We start from the raw sequence: 24725 nt of genomic DNA, 5'->3' as shown, positions 1-24725 counted from the left end.
AACACTGCTCATTCATAACAGGGGGGGGGGGGTAAATATATGGAAGACACAGTCATGGTGTTGGTTGTTTATTCCCTCCGGGAGAAGGGGAAGGGGCGTTGTATCCTTTGAAGTCTGATCTGAGTCATCCTGGATCCCATATCTCTCCCAAACTTCACCTACAATTCTTGACGTACTTCTTTGTTTATCGCAATCCTCATTTTTTTGATCATTATCGTTCTTGTCCTTCAACATGTGCATTGACTACTACAACGTAGGAGCGTAGGAGGTAATGATAGGTAAGACAGTGTTCACCTCGTGTGTCTTCAACCCAATAACCTCATCCAGATGAGTAAGAGTAAAAATGCTATTAAGATTAGTGTGGGATGGTAGTGGCCTGAAGTTGGAAAAGAGGCAGGGTGGGGTGCAGTGCCAGGTGGTGGTTATGGGGGTTGGACGCTTCTGAGCTGTGCGTCACTGAGCCCAACCTGTTGGCAAACCGGTTTAACTTATTTGGTTCTGGCTCTAGCCTCTCTGCACCCTGACTGCTGTGACTGCATTAGGCCAGCGCTGGATTTCCATACAGTATGTCTGTAGGAGTGGCGCTGCTGAAGACTTTCTGAAGCACAAAAAAAAAAACATGACAACATGTACACACACACTTCCTCGCACACCCTGTAAGACTTTGGGTACCAAAGGAGCACAAGCAAATTCAAATGAAGACTGACATGCATCAATTTGGAGGTGAAGAGACGTTCATGATGTTCACTCCCCATTTCTCTTTCCATCCCTCTCTCTCTCTTTGTCTTTCTTTTTCTCTCTCTACCTCTATCCATCTGAACCACAGTAAGAAGTGTGTGATGCAGCCTCAGCAGACTCCCGTGGAGTTTAACAACATGAATCCCAATAGGATCGCTACCTGTTTCACTAAACAAAGCAAAAAGACATCAAAAGGACATCCATCCAGTTAGTGTAAACCAGGATCCAGAAACACAGCTTTTATTGCTTTTATGAAACACGTTATTACTTCGATCAACTGAACCAGAGTTCATAGTGAAAATAAAGGGAAGGGTTTTTGTATCGCTACTTTTTTTTTGTCACACCCCTCATATTGCCTCATCAAACATTTGAATCAACTTCTATCATCACTTTTTGCCCTGCCCCTCAAACACGCACACTCATTCTCTCTCTCTCTCTCTCTCTCTCTCTCTCTCTCTCTCTCTCTCTCACACACACACACACACACACACAGACACACACACACACACACACACACACAGACACAGACACAGACACAGACACAGAAATCCTCATGAAAAACAGGTCACTGTTTCCAGCGAAAATTTAGATTTCAGACACAAACACACTCTGCCCTCTGAAACATACCTATGACCAGAGGTGGGTAGTAACGCGCTACTGTGTGTGTGTGTGTGTGTGTGTATGTATGTGTATGTGTGTTTATGTATGTGTATGTGTGTTTATGTATGTGTATGTGTGTGTGTGTGTGTGTGCGTGCATGTATGTGTGCGTGCATGTATGTGTGTCTACCTCAAGGCAGGGCAGGTACACTCACACTCACAAACACACCCATTCTGCCCTCTGAAACATACCTATGACCAGAGGTGGGTAGTAACGCGCTACTGTGTGTGTGTGTGTGTGTGTATGTGTGTTTATGTATGTGTATGTGTGTTTGTGTATGTGTATGTGTGTATGTGTGTCTGTGTGTGTGTGTGTGTGTGTGTGTGTGTGTGTGTTGTTTGTGTGTGTGTGTGTGTGTGTGTGTGTGTGTGTTGGTGTGCGTGCATGTGTGTGTGCGTGCATGTATGTGTGTCTACCTCCAGGCAGGGGCACAGGTCACTGTTTCCAGCGAAAATTCCGATTTCAGACACAAACACACCCATTCTGCCCTCTGAAACATACCTATGACCAGAGGTGGGTAGTAACGCGCTACTGTGTGTGTGTGTGTTTGTGTATGTGTGTGTGTGTGTGTGTGTGTGTGTGTGTGTGTGTGTGTGTGTGTGTGTGTGTGTGTGTGTCTGTGTGTGTGTGTGTGTGTGTGTGTGTGTGTGTGTGTGTGTGTGTGTGTGTGTTGGTGTGCATGTGTGTGTGCGTGCATGTATCTGTGTCTACCTCCAGGCAGGGGCAGGTACACTCACTCATCAGGCAGTTGTTGGGTTTTATATAAATCCATCACTTGCTGCCACCTGGAACACAGAAAGCCACCTGGAACACAGAAAGACTGTTACATCTCTGCTTTCTCTGGAGGATCATTGTTACCACAGTCACTACATGGTGAGTTTATGGATCAATTTGGACTCTTTTATTGGAATTATTGGAATTATTTGGTAACATATGTAATCTTATTACATTTTGACTGCAATATATCTACTTGTCATCCGGAGAGCAATGCGAAAAAGTATAGGGTATATAGGCTATGCAATACTTTCTTTTATAAATGATATAAGTAAATAAAATAGGTTTGTTAAATACTTTAACTATAAGTACTGCAGAGCCTATAGACTGAAAGAATGATTTATCAAAAACTCAAAACAATCATATAATACTGACACAGTAATCATCTAATGCCACATGGATTAACCATTAAGATAAGACAACGATATTAACATTTGTTAACTAAATCAATCATCGGTGGATTTCAGGGTGAATTTTAAATTCTTCAGATCAGTTATGGCCAGAAAAAAATTGTCAGAGATGTACCAGATAATATGATGAGGGCTCTCTCATGATCCAGATTGGGATTGAAAAATGCTGCTACTGCACACACCCTTCCGGTGGAATGGCATTGAGGTGAGCCGTAGCGTTGCTATGGGCAGTTGCGCAGGTAAACACAGACGTTTCATTACGCATCTTCCGCGTCACGCCCGTCTGAGACGTGTCATTCGTACTCTCACTCTTTTACCTAACACCTGGAGGAGAAAGCCACAGTTCAACGATACAACGCACATCTGTTTCAGTGGAACGACGCAATACAACCAACTACAGAATGACTGATAGGCAACCCAAGACATGACATCTAGGTGTACATTGTTTGGTTAGGTTACCCTTCTGAGTAACTTAAACTAATTGAAATTATTGTAATAATTTGTCTGTGGCCATTTAAAATTCAAGCCAATCGAATGTTTCAAAGAAAATACTGCCAGCATTTTGTCATTTTGCTTCAAACCCTATATATTGCATTAATGCTGTTTCAGCAGCAACATCAAAGCAGAAAAGAGGATCAGTGTTTTCAAAAAAGCCATGCCACTCCCTTGCTGGATATTTAAAAAACGTAGGTGGGGATTTAAACGGCTGTTCATAAAATGGGAGTGCGACTTACAAAGTTCCTTTCCACCTGGAAGCATTAGCTTTGCTGAGTGACAAGGTACCTGGATCAGGTACCGCTTTAGTCACCCGGAAACTCCACCCAACTACAGCTCCGCCCTCACGAAACAGATCGCACACAGGCACACAGTCCTTGTCAGAACACTCGTCCACTGTTTCTGAGGTGGAACTCGGACAATACATTTGTCTACATAGCCGTCAGAGCGCAAATAAACCAGCGCATCGATAGCATTAAACATTTCTAAATAGTGTGTATCTACTTTCGTTTGGGACAACACCGCCATTCCGTGTGCTCCTTTTCGGCCAACGAAATGAGTACGAGTATTTCCTCAGATGGTGTCTTTCTGTCTGCTTTACAGCCCAACACCTCAGTCAGTACCTACGCACTGCCCCCGGAGATCCAGCTCAGTCATGGAAATACACTTTCGGACGCAGATTCGAGGGCAAGACGCGTCCAGCAGCAAGTAGCTTTACGTCTGGCAGAGAAGACATCTACGATTCCGCGACAGAACGGATCCGTCTCGCAATACGCCACGTCAGGTGAGTGTGGTGCACCTGTTCTCGTTTAAACAGCAGTGCCATTATTTCTGTGTGCTTGCTTTTTATGTTTTTTCATGGTATGTGGCTCCTGGAAAACTGAACTGTTTTTCCATGAGAACGGGCGTATGTTTAAATCCTCAAAGGCTTGCAAATATCAGGGAGTTGTACAGTTGTTGTAGGCTAGTTCCCTTGCAGTTTCGGGAGAGGCTTGAGTGGCTTTGAAAACAGTCCCACACTTCAGTGCAGAGCTTAGCTGGTAACATGAGGAGGCGGACAGGTATTGTTGTCAACTAAAATGTCCAGCTAAGCCCTCCTATCCATGGAATTCGCGGCATTAGCTCATGACTGCTAAGATAACTCTCATGTTTTAGCTTTGTCATGTGAGACATTAAGACTTCAATTTAATTATTATATTAATCATATAAAACACACAATGCTATTTGTTGGAGGTGTGCGAATTACTACTTCATTAAAATAGTCATGATGATGATCATGAAAATAGTGAATAGATGAAATGCCTCCTTGCTTCGGTGTCCTGATATTGTGCTGTGAATTTCGACATCAGGTTTTTGCGTATGGAACTGTGTCAGAGGGAGGGTCCTCTAGACCCTCAGCAGTTGTGACCGTGACAGTAGCGTAAGAATTACCTGAGCTTCAGTTTTCCCTCTCCCAGGAACTCCCCTCAACACACACACACACACACACACACACACACACACACACACACACACACACACACACGCTGCAAGCCTAAACAAGCGCGCTCTGTCATGCACAGTGGGCTGGGAAGAGAGCAGACGGAGGGGTGACGTCTTATTTTGAGATAAAGTTACAAGCGCGCTTAGTCAGCTTACAAATGAAGGGCTTTGTCAGAGGTCGCCAGACAGGCTTGGCCCTTTAAACACTCCTCAGCTGAACCTCTCTCACTGTTCATACACACACACACACACACACACACACACACACCTTCAGGCTATATGGCAGGATTTCCCACAGTTTTTTCCACAAAACCTTTGATCAAGCACACACAGATAGACAGACAGACACATACATTCATACACACACACACACGCAGAACCTGAAATGTATGAGCAGTTTGTACCTTTCACAGAGAAGGCATGTCAGGGCAGTATCGCTTTATCGTGTATCTACCTGCTTGGCCCAGCACCGGTTCTCCCTGAAGAGTAATGCGAATGGAGCCGTCCCCTCTTTTGTTAAACAAACAGCGGTTCTGCAAAACTCTTCCTCTTTCAGCAGTTCTGCAAAAGTCTATTCCTCTTCCACCTTGCCTCTTGTGAAACAAAGACAAACACAAACAATGGGACTAGACTGGAATGCCTTCCCCTATGGTGACCTATGCTCAGCCTTAGACATACTGTATTCCCAACATTGATTCTGCGTAATATGGTGTACTCTCTGCGAGATATCTGCATATTTCAGATCCACTCAGTGTAGCCAGTGATGACTGCCCTGGCATATTTGAATAGTGATGACTGCCCTGGCATATTTGAATAGTGTGGGGTCACGTCAGAAATCTAGAGTGCAAACAAATGCTAGTGTTTTGTAATGTTAGTCAAAAATCCATTTGGAAACAAATTATTTACATACATATTTAATTGCTTTGTTTGACTTACCCTTGAGACATTTTAAATTTGCTATCAAACTTATTCATATAGCCTAATGTTTAAGTTTGTGAGTGAGTGTGTGAGTGTGTGAGTGTGTGAGTGTGTGAGTGTGTGAGTGAGTGAGTGAGTGAGTGTGTGTGTGTGTGTGTGTGTGTGTGTGTGTGTGTGTGTGTGTGTGTGTCCTCATCCTCACCTAAGGAAAAGGAGCAACAGCCATAAAACAGAACCGGTTTGATTGGAATTAAAACACTCCCCATGCCCCACCCTCCCTTGCTCCACACACACACACAAACACACACACACACACACAGATACACACACACACACACACAAACACACACACACTAGGGATGCAACGCTACCTACAGTGGGCCCACGGTTCAGTATGTATCACGTTTTCTGCTCCATGCTAACGGTATGGTGAAATCATGGTAACGGTACGGTAAAATCACCCTTTAAACAATAAACTATTTATATTGCCTCTAGACAATTCAAACTTTCTTTTGAGAAAAATAGCAGCATCACTGACCTGGCCTGGATTCTGCCTCTTCTACAGTAGTAGCTCTCACAGCTTTTCGATTTCTCTCTGTAAGCTTTACTGCGGAAATGTGTGCAAGAAGGGACATTGTAACGCGGTTCATTTTTCCATCAGGTGACATAATCCTGTGTCGGTAAACACCAAATAGGTCTGCAAATCTTTGGCTATAAATACTCCCACTGCTTTTGTTATTACCTCCGCCAAGGTATTCGGTGCAGTTTGTTTGTTAGTTTGTCTGTCAGCTAGCAGATTTATGCAAAAACTACTGGCTTCCCATGGAAGGTGTAGCATTGGCCACGGAATATCCCATTACATTTTTGGAGAGGATCCGACTCACGCTGTGGCTCAACCAATTTCAGTTTCACTGGCATTTGTCATTGGCGGAGGACAGCGCTCTCTAAATATCCTTTTAGTTTCTTTGTTGTTTTTTTTATTTGTCACTTTGTTATTGGAGTGGACTCTCCTTGCTCCACCTGATTTACTGTATGATGATGGTGATGCATACAAAGTGCTGATAGGCTCTAGGAAATTCTAACAGGTTCCAGAGAAGTGAGCGCAGCGCAGTGAGGAAGTTTTGAAAATTATAGGAAATTGACAGAGGTCCCGTAATACCACGGTTCACATGTGTGTATTAAACCGCAGCGGGCGTACCGAATGCCTCAACAGTATACAGTGTACCGTTGCTTCCCTAACACACACACACACACCACATGTCCAGAAATAACAGGAATGAAAATAACTTAAACTTAACAAAATAAGGACTAAAAGAAGTTTGTCTTATTGGTGGATGTCAAGAAGTGGTTGTGTTGAATTTAATTGACAGACCTGAAATTATGTCTTTAACTTTAACACATTGCTGAGGATACTGAGTAATATCTTCAACTAGTCTTGGTTTCAGTTTTTTTGGAGTCATTAGTTTAAAGAAAAGCCTTTATCTACGCAGGCGTAAATAATAAAGAAAACATACACTTCTTACAGAAACAATGTTGTACACTTCTACACTTTTAGACCTTCATGTTACACCCCTCACACACACACACACGCATACACATAAACAAACACATGCAGGCTTCCGTCACAGATGTTTTAGCATTCTGTTGATTGCGTGGAGCAAGATGTGGAATTTCCGTTAGCATCAGCATACCAAGCAGGCCGTGGTTGAACACAGGCTATAAATCCTCACTGGCAAGGTGAACATTTCTGACGTGAATGGCCTCTGTTACCGCTAATATTCCCTCCGATTCAATTTCCTCCTTTGAGCCAGTTAATTAAAGGTGTATTTGTTCCCTCATTTGAATACTGACACACAGACAGACAGACACATAAACCCCCCCTTCACCCCCCTACTTTTCAGCCTGGTTGTTTGTTTGGCATTTTCAACCTGCTGTCTCAGTCCTGCTCTCCTAAAAGACTTTGAATAGGGTCACACTGTTTTTCTGCGTGCGGAATCGGTCTCTTCAGAGCAAGCCTAGAGCAAACGCTCTTCCTGGCAGGGAGGCAGAGGCTCAGGAGTCGCTCTGTCCCCAACTTGCGTCTTTGCCGTTTATAACTTAAGGTGAGGCAGATGGCTGAATGGACTGATTATTTTACCTACATGTAATTCTGACAGATAACACACATATTATGCGATTTTATTGCTTTATGTGCTTTAGAGTATTATGTCATGAGTGTCTCTATTGCCAGCCTTTGACTGCAAGGTCTTATCTTTAGTCAAACATCCACCATGGAACTCATGGACCCTTTAATATGTCTGACAACCTGCTGCTTTTGAAAGGAGGGGTTATGATTCAATATATTGTGATATATATTGCAATACTGTAGGCATGTCACTATCTCAATATAAAAATCTAATTTAAGGAAAACTGTCATAGTATAAAGCAATATGCTACTTTCCGTTGGAGTGGAAGAGTCAAATGGCTGAAGATATAAGGCAACACTGCTATTTGCTAACACAAATTTGATGCAGTATCACAAACTACTCAAGTATATATATTTTCTTACACCCTTAATATCTAGTGTCTATATGTTGGGTGCAGCTAGGTGTTACGGTTTCTTTTTCTTTCATGTTTAAAAAAAGGTTCAAATATAAGATGCTGTAATGTGTCTAAAATTATTTTTGAAACTAATTTTGGTCACGTGCTTAACCACTTACTGAGTAATTACCTATAAAAGTAACATGAGTTTCAGTACACTTGCCCTTCATTTAAGTACCCAATGTTTCTTACTAACCTTAAACTGAACTTTTATTATAATAAAGTTAATGTATATATTTACTTATACCTAAAGACACTTAGCAAGCATGGCTAAGATTATTCTTAAAAGCGTTAAGAGATGTACAAGTTAAAACAACTGCTGATATTTTTTTTAAGTAAATGAACAAAATGTATGCTGCCGGTCATGTTCAGTCCTGAAACTGAGATGAGTCTAGGATTAGTGTAAGTGCCTGCATACACTCATGCAGGCCAGCTCATAAAAGTGCTCTCTCAGCTGCTCTGACAGGCAGGGCTGATTGGTAGCTGTGGCGTTAGCGTGTGAAAACCATCTGGAGCTTGTGAAAATTCAGGTAGGAATGCGAGCAGAAAGTCTCTGCCACCATTACGTGTGAGCAGCTGACCTGGACATTCCTTTGACATGGCTTTATCACACCATCACAAGAGACTACTTTGTGGCCATCAAGCAATATTCATGAATCTCCCCCTTCACCCTTCTCCTTCTTTCCTTCCCTCTAATTCTGTTTGTCGCAACATAAATTGTGCAATGTGTTTTGTGGTGTTCTTTTTTCATGTGTGGGTGTCTGTGTACATTGTCAACATTCCTACATTCCAAAGCTGGAAACATCAACAATGTTCCTTTTAGTGTTTTGCTTAGTAATGTCAGTCGAGGTCCCCAACCTCTGCTTATTGGTCATACCAAAAATGATCATGTACAGTAGTATACATTTTAAGTCATGTAATGTACTTCCTTTATATACCTCATATATGCCTTTTAATCCACCATCAAATATGTCATAATATAGCCAGTACAGACCTATTAGTGTTATTGTTTTAATATGTTATTGTTTTGCATATGATTTTACTGTAGCTGTGGTGACGCAGTAAGGCATAAACTCCAGTATTTACCATCACTTATGGTTTATCAGATCTCTAGTTTATGTCCCATTGATGTCAATTACTGTATTAAGTGGTATCAGTTAATAGTGAGTCAGCTCTGCTCACACATACAGATGTACTGTGAATTCTCTACCAGTCCTCTGGAGTCTAGACATGCATTCCTAGTATCACTTAACTGAGTGACAGAATGCAGTCACACCAGAGCCATTGAACATTTGATAACACAGTACATTTCCTTTTTGTCTTTGGCAGAGTACGGCGGCGGGTCTTCATCTATGAAATACCAGACAGTCAACCCTGGGTTCAGCTCCCGCTCCTACAACTACAGCAGCAGCAGAGGAGGCGTGGTAAGAGAAACAGGTCGGGTGAATGTCTGAAATGGCATATCATCCTGACATCAGTCATTAGTCATCAGTTTTAACCGTTTAATTGTATCCTTAAATTACATCCTATCCATGTCAATAGCACTATCCATATCCCTTATCTAAATGTAGAGTCACATAATCCTCATTGGAGACTTCAATGATTCTGTGACGTTGAGAAAAACATACTTCAAATAGTCAGGTCATGGCAGCTGTATGGAAAGAAAACACTGCCACATTTCTGCATCACCAGAAATAGTGTAGGTAACCACTGCACATCTGATTTGACATATCTTTGAGGTATTTCATGCCAACTGTCAAATAGATATATTCTGATTTGACTAATAGCTGGTTTCTAGTTGTGTCAAATGAACCTGGGACAAACTCTTACCCGACAAGGAACTTAGTGAGTCACGGGCCCATAGCTTCATAAGTGAGAGATTTCACAGTGGCGCTCTAGTGGTTTCCATGGAGACTGAAAATAAAAACAATATTTAATCATCCATGATGACTTTGCTATTGCTGGGAAACTCAAATGCATGACTATTTGTGAATATATGAAGGGCACTGACAGCTATTGGTAACTGAAGGTGTTTATAAAAAATGTGAGTTAAATCCAGCACTACAGATTCCATAGTTTCAAATTGTGTCTAATTTGGAGAGGGGAAGTCATGATCTAATTAAAGTTTCTAGGGGAGATATGAAACTCATGCTCTACTCATGCATACTCTACTGTGTTGTTTTGAACTCCTCCTCATGAAACCTCGTTCTATTCACCTTTTAATCTGTGTTTTTCCAAATAATTTCCTCCATATTCCATGTATGACCTAGTTCTTGTCATGAAAACAACTGGAGGTGCTGCTGAGATGGCCCTTTGCCAGTGTAACCTTAACTCTTCTGTTCTCCTTTTTAGGGTCCTGCCCTGGCTCAGTACGCCACCAGCAGAGGCTACTCTTCCCGCTCTGCTGCTGACACCTTATCCCGCCCCAGGATCAGTGTGTGCGAGGGTGGCGGTGGAGGGGGAAGGGCAAGCAGCATGTATAACTATGATGACATGCATCTCGGGGGAGGAGGAGGGGAATATCGTGGGGGTGGTGGTGGTGGTGGTTATCAGACCATCAGCGGTTACCAGGCAACAGGAGGTTTCAGCGGTGGCGGAGGCAGTTACCAGGTTGCTAGAGGTGGTGGAGGTGGAGGCAGTTACCAGGTTGTTGGAGGTGGCGGAGGTGGTTACCAGGTTGGCGGAGGTGGTTACCAGGTTGGCGGAGGTGGTTACCAGGTTGGTGGAGGTGGCGGCGGCAGTTACCAGGTTGTCGGAGGGGGCGGTGGCGGTTACCAAATGACAACTGTGCACACCCAAAGTCGCGCTGCACCGCCACCAGACATTGACACGATGTCGCTGCACTCAATCCAACTCCAACCGAACACAGTTGCCGCTTGGATGGCGCGGGACGACAGCGACGGCAGCGTTGTGTCCGAACGCAACGCCACGTTCCCCAAAGCCAATCAGCACGCCTTCTACACCTCCAACGGCATCACACAGTCCGCCAGCTCCTCCGCCACTCAGATGAGGACCTCCGCCACCCTGCCCCTGCCCCCCATAAGGCGCTCCCTGAGCGGGACGCTGTCGCGGTCTGGCGGCATGGGCATGGAAGAGAGCGTGGAGCGCCAGTACTCCTTCAAAGGGCCGGCACACCGCACCATTAGCCGCATCGCCCAGCGCAATAACCGCATGAGCATGGGCTCGACCAGCGGAGGCTCCGTGTACGGAGGAGGAGGAGGAGGAGGCTTCATCATGTCGTCCGGGTCGCAAAACAACCTGGGGCGTATAAGCAGAGCCATGTCCACCAAGAGCATGCAGAGCGTGGGGAAAGGCCTGGACGTGTTCGACGGACAGATCACGGGAAACATGGACCTCAGCAGGTGAGGAGGACACACGTATGAGAGGAATTCACACACACACACACAAGTTTGCAAAATGCATAAATGTATACACATACAGATACAATATTCTGTTGAACGAACAAACAAACAAACAAACACACACACACACACATGCACACTCTCTCTCTCTCTCTGTTCTGCCAAAACCTTGATCAATAGAGCAGTGGTAATAAAAATCCCCTGCCAAGGTCTAGAAGCACGTAAGCCTTAGTGATATGTGTCCCCCACAGCTCCATAGGGCGGGAAGGAACTCCAGAACATCTACCCGTGCTTAAGGCGCTGTTGCACAAACAAATTAACTGACTCCAAATATTTTGATATAAATGTAATTACTACAGATTAAATGGTGGTTGCTGAAAGAAATACGCTGCCTTGCCTCAACTAGTGACATAGTTGGGCTTGTGTTGAGATATTCAGGGTTATTTGAGTTTGCAAAGTGTACTTTTAGTTGTTTCTGTGTGAGTGTGAGTGTGAGTGTGAGTGTGAGTGTGGGTGTGGGTGGGTGTTTATGTATGTGTGTCTCCAGGTGAAAAGGGGTGGAAAGTGGCAGGACTAGTTTGGGTGTGTCTGCGTCACACTCCTTTCACATGAGAAAAAGAGGGAAAGTGTCAGAGCAGGAGACAAAGAGGGGGATAGAGAGATTGGCACAGGAACTGAGAGTGCTGCAGTGCTTAGTCACACTGAATACACAGAACACACACACACACACACACACACACACACACACACACTCAAACACAAACAAAAATACACATAGAGCACACTCACAGCTATAGACACTATACATAGTTAATATTTAGATGTTAGGAATTGGATGCAAGTTATAGGTTAAAATTGAGAGCATTCTCGCTCTCCCTCTACCTCTTTCCTCTCTGTGTTTATCTAACTCGCTCTCTCTTTCCCTGTCTCATGCTCTCTCTCTTTCTTTGAACTCAAACAGACTCGACAGCCTGGACATGGCCACTGCCATCAACTATCTGGAGGAGGAAGATTCTGACCTTCAGATGTTGGGTGCTGCATTCATTCAGCATGAGTGCTACCATGACAATGATTCGAAGGCCCAGGTCAGTTCCTGCTCCAATAAATAGAACTGTTCACCATCCATTTTCTTTGAGCCGAGTACTTCAAAATCTGCAGAACTCTCCTACACTCATTCAGTTGTGACAGTTAATCTACCTGAAATAAATCAGAATTATGTATTCTGATTAGATTTTGATTTATAATTCAAGGGTTTAATTCAATATGTATTTTTTTTAACAAATCCTTGAAGTAAATTTGCCTAGTCTTGATATGATTAGGGTATCAGATATGGCGATGAGTCCTCTGGTGATGTGTGTAGGCGTTGTGAAATGTTGAAATGTGAATTTCTGCCAGGTGAACTGTGGTGCTTACATGAGATATTACTGAATTACTGTGCTTATCCAAAGCTAATTGTTGGACAGGGGAGGTGCAATGCCTTCTGGATTTAAAGTATCCAACCCCCAGTACCAAGCCATTTTTTCCAGACATTTATCATACATATGTTTAAATAATAATTAAAAAAAAATAAGTTTTCAAATTGACCCTTTGACACTTTGACCATTTGAAGCTCTGTGCAAACTCTTCGCAACACATCCATAGTCCAAACAAAACCAAGTGTTTCCAGGTCACCTATCCCACAGGCTCAGTGTTATTGTTGCTGTGGCTGCAGAAATCAGTTGGAAAACCGGCTGCTGTCTTAAACCAGCAGAGTCATTCCGAGCAGAGGTTATACTAAAAAGACTGAGACATAACACCAAGGCATGTTTTGCATAACACACCAGGCTGTGACTTGCCCTGCAGTGAGGAAAACCAATCAGTTTAACACAGGTTGTCATTAAGGAATTCTATCCGACGTACATCATTTGTTAAAAGTTCCTGGTTAGGGGTGTTGTGTAGACCAGGGGTCTTCAACGTTTTTCAGGCCAGGGACCCCCAAACTGATGGCGAGATGAGCAGGGACCCCCTACTATAGAAATTGCATACAATTTTGTTTATAATATACTGGGCCTAGTGCCAAATAAACATAGCTACCCTGTTATTGTGTATTCAATACTAAGCTATTCAAATAATACAAAGGTTAATATATTCATTAACATTAAACAATTTTAACATTGAATTTAACGTAACATTTTTGAACGAATTTAACTTAACATTTTTTAACATTGAATTTAATTTAACATTTACCAACATGAAAGGTACAGGGTGGCCGTGCCACTGCCATTTATAAACATACATCTTGCAAACAACTCTGAGCTAACAATTAATAACAACTTATTAAAATAATTCACAGATATATGCTTTTATTTCATCAAACATTAAAAAGGGGGCAGTGAATCCTCAAGCATCTGTTGATGGCACACATCCTCCCACATTAGTGAGATGTATTTTCTTTTAAATAACTCCTGACTGACGACGGAGGACGAGTCTGGCGCATGGCGCATGGAGATTGACAGGTCAACAAACCAATCACACCGCTAGCAAGTTGTTAAGATTGTAGGTAGTAGCATGCTAACATTAGCTAGGGGGCTCATACACCTCGTAAATCCTCTCAGACTTATTTTTCAGTTACAATTAACGTTTTTTTTACCTTGTACAGTGTCTATTTCTCTTTATTTATTTTTTTAAAATCTTAGCTAAAAAATGTCAAACTAACAATTTATAGGTACAAACAAGAACTGCTATGGAGTTTGGTCCGCCATCTTTTATTTTTGATCTTCACGCTCTTGAGCAGAAACGCGATCTGATTGGCTAGTGCCAGTGCTGTCGTATTTGCATGAAAGGTGCTGTGAGTGAACCAGTGCCCAGCTTGAGAGAGCTCCTGTGGGTAGCTGAATGTGTCGATTGGACTGAAAGATAACGTCCTCTCGATCAATTTATACGTTCGCTACAATATGTTGGATTTGGGTTAATGTAAATTTAAAGGGAATAAATACAACTCTGATTCGGAAGACATTTAAATGTGTGAAAAAAAAAGTTGGTTGAAATTATTATTATTATTATTTTTTTTAATATTTAAAAAAATTGTCTTATCAACCAAAGATTTCGCGACCTCCCTGCAGTACCTCCGCGGACCCCCTGTTGAAGACCCCTGGTGTCGACAGTGCCATCAGTATCCTCAACAACTTTGCTTGCAGCAAGAATCCCCATAGCATAGCATAGCATAGCATTCTGCATGCCTATTCAGTCTTTGATTCGACTCTCTCACTAATAAACTGTTGGTGTGTTTGTGTAGAGCTTAGACTCTGTTGAAACCCCTTCCAGTCTTGGCTGAGGCCTGGGGTGACAGTGGGAGGGAGGCGTGTTTGTCATTTTGAAATGAGATGGAGAGTTGTTGCCCTAAGCCCCAGGCTGTGTGACTTCTGTGAGTTCTGTCTCAAAGATATCCTGAGCATGTGTGTTATTTATCTCACCACTGTAGCCATCTGCATTTTGAGCGAGGTCAGAGGGTGGGAATTCTTCCACCAACGTCCCGAGAAGCTTCTGCAACCTCACCTCAAGCTAGAACGATATTGTTTGTCATAAATTCACACTGACATTTCTACAACACTTTGTTTTTTTTGTTTCTCCCTCCCTTCATTCTTTCTTGTTTTTCTTTCTTTCTTTATCTTTCTCTGCCTATCAATCTATCTGTCTCCATCCTGTCCTGCCCGTTAGGTCAACCAATTGAAGGGCATTCCCCTGCTGGTGGGCCTGTTTAACAGCGAGAGCGAGGAGGTCCAGCGCTTCGCTACAGGGGCAGCACGCAACCTCATCTATGAGAACATGCCCAACAAGGTGGCTCTGATCGAGGCCGGGGGCATCCCGCAGCTCAGCGAGGCGCTCAAGCACCCTGACGACGAGCTCCGCAAGAACATCACTGGTGAGAACCAACAGTGACCCGCCCCAAAGCAGCCAGAGCAGACTTGGATCTGTTCCAGACTACCAGGGAAACGACAAAGTTTCCACCACATTAAGAGTTCAGCTGCAACCAAACCACCTCCTCCAGTTTAAAAAAAATAATAATAATGTGTCCAATCAGCTGCTCATATATTCTGTACATTTTCCTGTGTCTAGTAATCTCCCAGTACTAGTGCGGAAGCTTTCAGACGTCACTCTCAATCTGAAGTCAGATCCAGTGGCTCTACAGTACTTTAATCTCTCTGGGCTGTTTGGCAGGGCCCTACCCACCCTGTGGCCTGCTTAGTGTGGCCCGCATATGTGGGCTAAGGCCATCCCACTGGGAAAGTGTCAGGTTTTAAACTACTACCAGAATGGCTAATGTTTAACTGAAGAAAACCTCCAAAGAGAAGCAGACTTCTGTTCGCTGCAATGATTTGAATCACCCAGTGTAGCCTTGAAAGCTGTGAGTATCAGCAAGTAGCTGGATACTTTGCTAAAATGTAATTGTTATGTAGACTCTTCTTGGGTGGGAGATTGAAAGAAAGATACAAAAAAGTTCTTTACTGACATTCCAAAGTCACACCAGTTAGGTTATCAGTTAGGGTGTGGCCTTTAATTATTGATCACAGTCCCAACTACAGTATGCTGGGTGCACTTCAGGAAGAACATTCTTCTGTGTACACAAAAGAGTCAGAAGAGAGGAGTGTGTTTGTGTGTGAGCACAGTGTGTTCTTTCTGAGGTGTGTGTGTGCGTGTTTGTGTGTGTGTGAGTGAGTGAGTGACTGAGTGTGCCTGTCAAGGTGTATTTTATTGCGGTGTTGTCTCAACTTGTACTACAGAAGGCCAAAGTTTTGCTGGCTTGGGACACGCCCAAGCCCAAGCCTGTTTTGGAATATGGACAATTAAGGTACGTGTCGGAAAGAGCAGAGGGAGGGAGGGAGAGACAAAGAGAGACAGAGTGAAGGAGTCAGAAAGAGACAATTAAATACTGGAGTGCTTTATTAAAAAGCAGAGGCATGCTAGAACAAACTCCACAGCATTGTGACCGTAAATTGGATAACTCATCTCCACATGCCAAGGCTAGCACTGCTTCCTAAAGCTCTAGACACTCTGAAGAGTGTCGGTGATGGATGGTTTGCTCAAAGATTGCACAATCACCGTGTTCTGTCAGTTCAGTTCTGACGTTATCTGTCAGTGTGAAGTCAGATCACTTAACGCTGATGTTCTAATGCAATATAACTGTAGTGATTATCAGGCATTTCTGGGTGGAGTGAAGTGAGACTGCCCTGGTTAAGCCACTATGGATTCAGAGCTGTTTTTTTTTCTTTGTTCTCCATGCTTCTCTGATGTATTGAGAGACAATGTTAGGAAATACCTTGGTAGAGCATTGTGAATGACAGGTGACAGAGGTCTGTTCTGTTCTGCCCCATTGGATGGGCATGCTACCACACAAAAAAGGGAGATGTACCGCTTTTGCATGTCTGTTGTGTACTCTTCAAACTGTTGTACAGTAACACATATTTTTTCTGAAGTTATTAACACATGTCTAAGTGTAAACTGAATTTCGAGTTAACAAGCATGTCTATGTTCTGTAGAATACTCCAAACCTTCAGTCTTCTTCATGAAACCATGTGTGTGAAAATCCAGCATTAGCACAGCAGGGCGAGATCAGTTCCAGATTGAGATGCTATGGCAGGAGTGGCTGTACTGATAGAAACTGACCTCTCTTAAGTGCAAATCCTTTACGAGAAAAGAGAGTATTTGAAGACTAAGTGCTTGTGTGTGAACTCTGCTCTTGAAAGATAACCTCTGCATTTTCTGTCCCTCCTGTGTGTGTGTGTGTGTGTGTGTGTGTGTGTGTGTGTGTGTGTGTGTGTGTGTTATAGGTATTCTGTGGAACCTATCCTCCAAGGATAACCTGAAGGAGAAGTTGGCTAGAGAGACACTGTCTGAGCTGACAGCTAATATCCTGGTGCCTCTGTCAGGAGTGGATAACCCAGACTTTATCGAACATAATGCCTCAGAGAAGGACATCTTCTTCAACACCACAGGCTGCCTCAGGTACTTTAACACATCACAACACACACACACACACACACACACACACACACACACACACGCACTCATCTCAACCATGTTAGTATGTACATGCACCTTATGCACACATTCATGATAATGTACACCCCATATGTATATGACACACACACACACACACACACACACACAGACACACACACACACACACATCATGTCTCATAGTAACTGTGCTCTACTCTACTCCTCAGGAACCTGAGCTCAGTGAATGAGAAGACCAGGCAGCAGATGAGAGAGACCGATGGGCTGGTGGACACACTGGTGGGCTACATACAGAACACCCTGGAGGACAGCAGGGTGGAGGAGAAGGTGTGTGTGTGTGTGTGTGTGTGTGTGTGGTTGTGGTTGTGGGTGTGGGGGTGTGTGTGTGTAACATGTAAGCACATCTCTGCATATGTGTGAATGAGAGTTTTTTTAACTACTCAATTTGTGGTTTGTAAAATGCTCTATAATTCTTGTCTCTGCACATAGTTGAACACCCCACTTTTTCCCCCTCTCTGCCTCTCAGGGTGTGGAGAACGCAATGTGTGTGCTCAGGAACCTCTCCTACCAGCTGTACACTGAGATGCCCCCCTCCGCCATGCTGAGACTGGAGGGACCTACCAGGGGGCAGGAGGTTTCCACAGCCGAGGCCATGGGCTGCTACACCCCTCAGAGCAGGAAAGCCAAAAAAGTAAGAGGAAGCCCGGTTACAGTTCTCCCCATGTAAGATGGTAGAGCATGGTGGTAGAGGGCAAAATGGTACAGTGCAAGATGGTACAGTGCAAGATGGTACAGAGCAAGATGGTACAGAGTAAGATGGTAGAGCATGGTGGAAGACCATATTCATCAACCCAGATAGGATGAAGAGGTGTCTTCTCCCTAAGTATAAGAACCAGGATTGTGTCAGGCATAGTTTGACAAGGGGTGTTTTCCAGGTTGATTAAATCAATTTCTCCCAAATTACACAATGCTTTGCATTTGATCACACCATACTCTATTCCACTGGAGGGGAAAAACGCATTTTATTTGACTTATCACAGCATTTCTTCCAGCAAGTGAACACTTGTGTGAAGTATGTGGTTGTCTCATCTTTAACATGTGAGAGCAGGAAAGCCAAAAAAGTAAGAGGAAGCCCGGTTACATTTCTCCCCATGTAAGATGGTAGAGCATGGTGGTAGAGGGCAAGATGGTACAGTGCAAGATGGTACAGTGCAAGATGGTACAGTGCAAGATGGTACAGTGCAAGATGGTACAGAGCAAGATGGTAGAGCATGGTGGAAGACCCTATTCATCAACCCAGATAGGATGAAGAGGTGTCTTCTCCCTAAGTATAAGAACCAGGATTGTGTCAGGCATAGTTTGACAAGGGGTGTTTTCCAGGTTGATTAAATACATTTCTCCCAAATTACACAATGCTTTGCATTTGATCACACCATACTCTATTCCACTGGAGGGGAAAAACGCATTTTATTTGACTTATCACAGCATTTCTTCCAGCAAGTGAACACTTGTGTGAAGTATGTGGTTGTCTCATCTTTAACATGTGAGAGCTGTAGCATATGGCTCATGAGGCTCTGTGTGTGGCAGAGGGTCGACCATTGTATATTGTAATAAATGTCACCAACCCACAAACCTACCCTCAACTCTCCTTACTCCTACCCAATCGCAGGGGCAGAACCACGACCTGATGACCTTCACAGAGGTGGCAAGGGTGCCCAAGGGCATCGAGTGGCTGTGGCACCCGCAGGTGGTGGGGCTGTACAACCGCGTGCTCCAGCGCTGCGAGCTCAATGCCACCACACGCGAGGCAGCAGCCGGTGCCCTACAGAACATCACAGCTGGCGACAAACGGGTAAGAACTGTTTGTGTGTCTGTGTGTCTGTGTGTGTCTGTGTGTGTCTGTGTGTGTCTGTGTGTGTCTGTGTGTCTGTGTCTCTCTCTATGTGTCTCTGTCTATGCATGTGTCCACAACACTGCCAGCACCTAAACTGAGTGCATTTGCCTTTCATAGCACACATTGCTAAAGCCATATTGACAGATTTGAATTCTTTAGTATAGGCAGTAAGTGTCTGTTCCTGCTAAGGCAATTCATTGCAGTGAAGGTTGTAATTGGAACGGGCAAGACTGTATGCGCTCTTTGAGGTTGTGTGTTGTAGACTTGCAAGACCACTGCTGTGGTGCTGTAAGGTGTAATGATTCCTGTTGGTCTCTACCTCTCTCAGTGGGCCTCCATCCTGAGTCGGGTTGCTCTAGAGCAGGAGCGGATGCTGCCTGTGGTTCTCGATCACCTGAGGACCACTAATGACCTGGAGCTGCGCTCTCTCACAGGGTTCCTCAGGAACCTGTCCCGCCATGCAAAAGACAAGAACGACATGGGTAAGCACCTCCCTCCACCGCATACACAATATATGCTATAGTGTGAAGGAGTAGTATACACAATACTATCTAGTGTAAATTATATACAGTAGCAGACATTCTGTACTATACATTATAGTGTAAAAAGTTTAGGCATGTTTTTATTGACTCTTTCCTTGTCCCCCTCTTAGCCACAAAGGTGGTAAACAACCTGGTGAGCAAGCTTCCGGGTGACGGTCAACAAAAAGAGCCTTCCAGTGACGTGGTGGTCAACATCTGTGGGATACTCAACAACCTGGTGACCAGCAGCCAGGTCGCCGCCAGGGACATCACCTTCTTCGAAGGCCTGCCCAAGCTGATAGGCATCAAAACGTCCCATGACAACAGGTGGGTTACTGCAGGGGTCCCCAACCTTTTTTTGCACCACGGACCGGTTATATGTAGGGATTTTTTTCACGGACCGGCTTCAAGGTGTCATTTTACACCTCTTATTAGTCACGTCATCCATTCTGATGTGAATCATTCAATTGTACCCGTGAGGCAAGCGCAAGTTTGATAGAATGCACAAAAGCTAACATTAAAGTTAGGTGGAGTTAATTGGCTGCCAACACGATTGTATTACGAACGTTAAGTGCATGAAAAATACAACTCACCAAAACTCGGAATCAGTGCTTGGTCTCCATGTGTCGAAACAGTTTTAAAGGCTCCATTGGCTCGTTTGCTAGCTTGTCGCCACATATTAAACAAAGCGGACTTGGTGCATGAGAATCACCTGTTGCGATAAACCCATATTTTAAGTATGACTCCTGGTATTGTCTGTTAAATGAAGCTTTCTTTTTTTGAGGTCGTAGGCTCCTCTTCTGACTCCTTAGTTGGCCTTTTCACCTTTGCAAAGAAGCTCTCCAAAGATGTTTGTTTTTTTACTTATTTTCGCTAGTTTGCTCGCTTATTTTTTGAGTGACGTATCACTTGTAGTGTTGTGACGTTTGCGAACGAACCGATTCTTTTGAACGGCTCTTTAACATGAACGATGTGAACCGAGTCGCAGACAGCTAGGAGCCGTTCTTTTTTTTTTTTTTTTTTCAGTTGCGTGCTTGCTAGGGTTCATAGGGTTCCGGACTCCATAACAGCAACAACTTATTTGCCGTATTAAGCCTATTCCAACTGTGCAGCACTGTAGGCCTTCTATCTTATCTTTGTCATTTTTCATTTCACTTCACTTCATTGTACTTATTAGTTTTTTATCTTTTGAATTCAATTGCTTCCAATGTACTGTACATTGTATGTTGTTATCCCTATTCCTATTCCGAACCCCCTGCTGCTAAAACATGTGAATTTCCCTCACGGGATTAATAAAAGTTACCGTATCTTATCTCATGTAAATGCTTTGAAAGTGTCAGCACTCATGTCGGGCTAATTAAAAGCCCGATGTAGGATACAATAGAACGACCAACTAGGTCTACGAAGGCTCTTCAGCTCATACAGAATTTCATAGCACAAATTCGACATTATAGGGAAGTTATTCCCGTTTATTTCAACAATCAGCTGAAAAACATACAAATACCTGCTGAAAATCTGTTGTAAGTTTCCCCCCTATCCTTCGCTTGTTGGATAATGTTTATCTCCGGTCTTTCTGGACAAAGTTGTTTGATGGCAAACTATAACTTCTCATCCAATGTTAACCTCTCAAAAGGCTTTTTGTATCAGAAATGTAACAGGGGCATTCCATGGTATAGGCTAATGTTCTAAATGTCCTGTCCATAACGACAAAAAAATTCCTTCTATTTTCTTAATCCTACAAAAATGTGGCTAAAATGATTGTAAGATAGGTAATGAACTTGATCTAGATGCAATTTGATGTATATCACTCTTTTCTAAATAAAGTTATGTCAAAGGTTATTCGTTATGGACAGGACCTAGTATGTCGCAAATACCATGGAATGCCCCAACACTGTTAGTTACAGGTGCAACGCCACTCGCAATTTCTTCATCTGATCTGATTTAAACACGAAAGATACTGGCGGAATAATTTGAATTAAAACATCAACAGAGTATGACCATGGGGCAGAGCAGACAGCTGCAGTTGTTTTAAAGTGCTATATAAATAAAATGAGTTACCGCCAAGCTGGCGGTAAAACTTAATAAATATTAAAAAAGAGCCGAATGAGCCAGTTTTTTGAACGGCTCTTTGAAAGGAACGGCTCACCAAGTTCCGGCCCCCCTCAAAGAGCCATAAATCCCATCTCTAATCACTTGAACGAGACAAGCGTCTTGACGTGACAAAAGGCACAGGCGAATGTGACGTCCGGGAAAATCCGGTAGTTTTTCAAAATAAAACACCTTTCAGACACTAATAATTAATACAGCGGAATTGATATAAGTTATTTATTCTTTCTGTGCGGCCCGGTAACAAATGCCTCACGGACCGGTAGCAGGCCGCAGCCCGGTGGTTGGGGACCACTGGGTTACTGCACCGATGGACGCCACACGTTTGTTCCCTGGGATATTTATTATGAGCTCACTAGCGTAAGGGAAGTAAAGACGGATCACACAGGGGCACAGGGATGTGATAACATACTATGACTGCAGCAGAGAAGGAACAGAGTTCGCTACCAGCATTTGTCCACTAATCAGGTTATTTTCCAGTAGTGAAAACAGTGTAGTTAAAGTATTCAGCCTAATACACATGGGAATATGCTCCATGCAACTTTAGGCTCTCTTTGTTTTTTTTTGTGTGTTTTTTTTTTTTTTTTTTTTTTACAATTTGGCAGTGAAATCCTTGATGTAAGAGTCAAGAACTGTATGTTTTGAATGTTCTGTGTACATTTATTTCAAGGTGATAAAATGGATTGGAATAGACAATTTATATATTTTTTTTCTTTCAGTGCTGGCAGGCTGAAAGCAGCAAAGGCAGCGGCAACCGTCCTCTCGAACATGTTCCAGTACAAGAAACTACACAAGGAATACAAAAAGGTGAGAATGAGTACACCAGATGATAAATATAATTAATGTTCTGATATACTTTTGTCTTGCATGTTGTAACTGCATGAATGTCTTGACTGCATAAATGGTGCCAATAAAAAATTGATCACAAAAAAAAAGGTGAGAATGGGTGAATGTCAGGGTTCCCACAGAAAGCAGTGTGCTGGTGTACGGCCCTTAGGGACGCGTTGTGCTGGTGTATGGCCCTTAGGGACGCGTTTCTAACCCAGCCCTTATTGCCCCCTCTTCCTCCCGTCCCTGCTGAGACCTGCATGTTCTTGCTAACCATCATTAATGAATCGACATTCAAAATAAACTCCCCTAAATGTGGTGAATAACACGGTTTTAGGAAAAGTCAATGAGTAAAACTGCATATGGGGATCAAACATAGTTTGTATAGTATTTTAAAAGCAAGGTAAAAATCACCTCAACAATTCTAGTTTAAGCTGCAAGCTAGCAAGTTGCAGCCAGCTAGTTAGCAAGATTATACTGCTTACTAACTAACATTGATAAACCCAGGTTTACCACACAGTTAAAACACTAACCCTTACTTGCATAAGAAGTTTCACTGTAGATGTCAAGGCTCCCATGTTGGCTGGGAAAGGCATGTATTTGACCCTTCTATTGAGATCGCGAGTAACGTTTCTTGGTTATTATTCCCGAAGTCCACCAATCTGAAACTATACTTTTAAAGTCCATTTCACCAGGTTGCCTGCATCAAATTCCAATTCTCCTTTCCTGTTCTGTAAAAATAATTTTCTTTACCACTGATGGAAATTTCCAATCACAATATTTCCTCTGGGAAATCCATATAGCTTAAGGACAAACGTATGGGAGGTATTTTTTAAGTCTGTGGTCTGATGGTTGTTACATGTGTTGGAGAGGTTTTTGCTTATCTCTAGGCTGCCTTTCCCTCCAACTGCACTTGTGTGCCGCGAGCCTGGGCATATTTAAGTCGTTTCAGTGTTCATGTTCATTTTGTGCTTGTATAGTCAGTATCGCATGGCGCCAGTGCACCCACCTAACCTTAAGGGTGTTTTCCATATGACTCATTCAAATACACTTTCTCTCTCTTACTCTCTTTCTTTCTCTCTCTCTCACACTCATACACACACTCACTCACTCACACACACACACACACACACACACACACACACACACACACACACACACACACAGAAGCAGGGTTGGGCAGGGTGGGACTGGGTGGGGCAGGTCTTTTGGTACTGTTGCTTGAACAGATGAAGGCATGGCCCTGCCTTAAGGCAACACAGACCTCAAACTGGAGATTTCCTGTCTAACATGTCTTAACGCGGTGAGAATGCCGCCATGTCAGACACTCACACCCTGATTTTAAAAGCAGTATCCACGCGGTGAGAACTGGCAGGGGAACCTATATTTTCTGATTTCACAGGGCAAGGTGCTAGAAGTTGGTGGAGTTATTGTGGTGGTTTAGTTATTCCTTATCAGCCTATCACAACGATTCAACCATACCTTTTTAACAGAGATCAGTTATTGTTCTACAGTGAAGCACGGACACACCCCAGCATGGCATGGACACACCCATGTTTGCGTTTAGAATCCTGCTCATGTTATGCAATGAGAACAATTATTTTGCCAGGTTATTAAATAAGCTATAGGTCATGACACTGTGTGTGGCCAGCCATGTGACCCATTTATGAGATGACCCATCTACATCTCTTTTCTAGTTTTGTTTTGTCTGTTTTTGTGCCAAGATTCATTATTATAGGCAGGGCACACCTCCCCTACCAAAGTAAGAGCTTGATAAGGTTACTCAATAGTACACAAGGTTTCGCTGTGGATCAAAATCCTTTCATGCAGCTGTGTGTCATCTATTCCATGTGCAAAGGTGATACTGTAGGAGGAAATGGTATCATGGTATACTCATGCCTTTGTCTTGGTTTCACAGAAAGGATACGGGAGACAGGACTTTGCTGACATGACCATCTAA

The 24725-nt window shown here is 43.3% G+C and overlaps 1 protein-coding gene across 1 annotated transcript; it reads left to right on the top strand.

The window, feature by feature from the left end:
• Positions 1–3632: 3632 nt before the first annotated feature.
• On the top strand, positions 3633–24725 carry pkp3a (plakophilin 3a; the record flags this gene model as incomplete). Its single annotated transcript, XM_080842948.1, has 13 exons — positions 3633–3861; positions 9387–9478; positions 10410–11419; positions 12381–12504; positions 15116–15320; positions 17227–17401; positions 17626–17743; positions 17943–18107; positions 19086–19268; positions 19639–19792; positions 19963–20158; positions 22657–22744; positions 24684–24725. 13 exons carry the CDS (start codon positions 3633–3635, stop codon positions 24723–24725), a joined length of 2781 nt encoding a protein of 926 aa, XP_080699074.1.

Source organism: Sprattus sprattus, assembly GCF_963457725.1.
Source record: "Sprattus sprattus genome assembly, chromosome: 7".
Taxonomy (NCBI): domain Eukaryota; kingdom Metazoa; phylum Chordata; class Actinopteri; order Clupeiformes; family Clupeidae; genus Sprattus; species Sprattus sprattus.
This window is presented reverse-complemented; position numbering and strand designations above follow the sequence as displayed.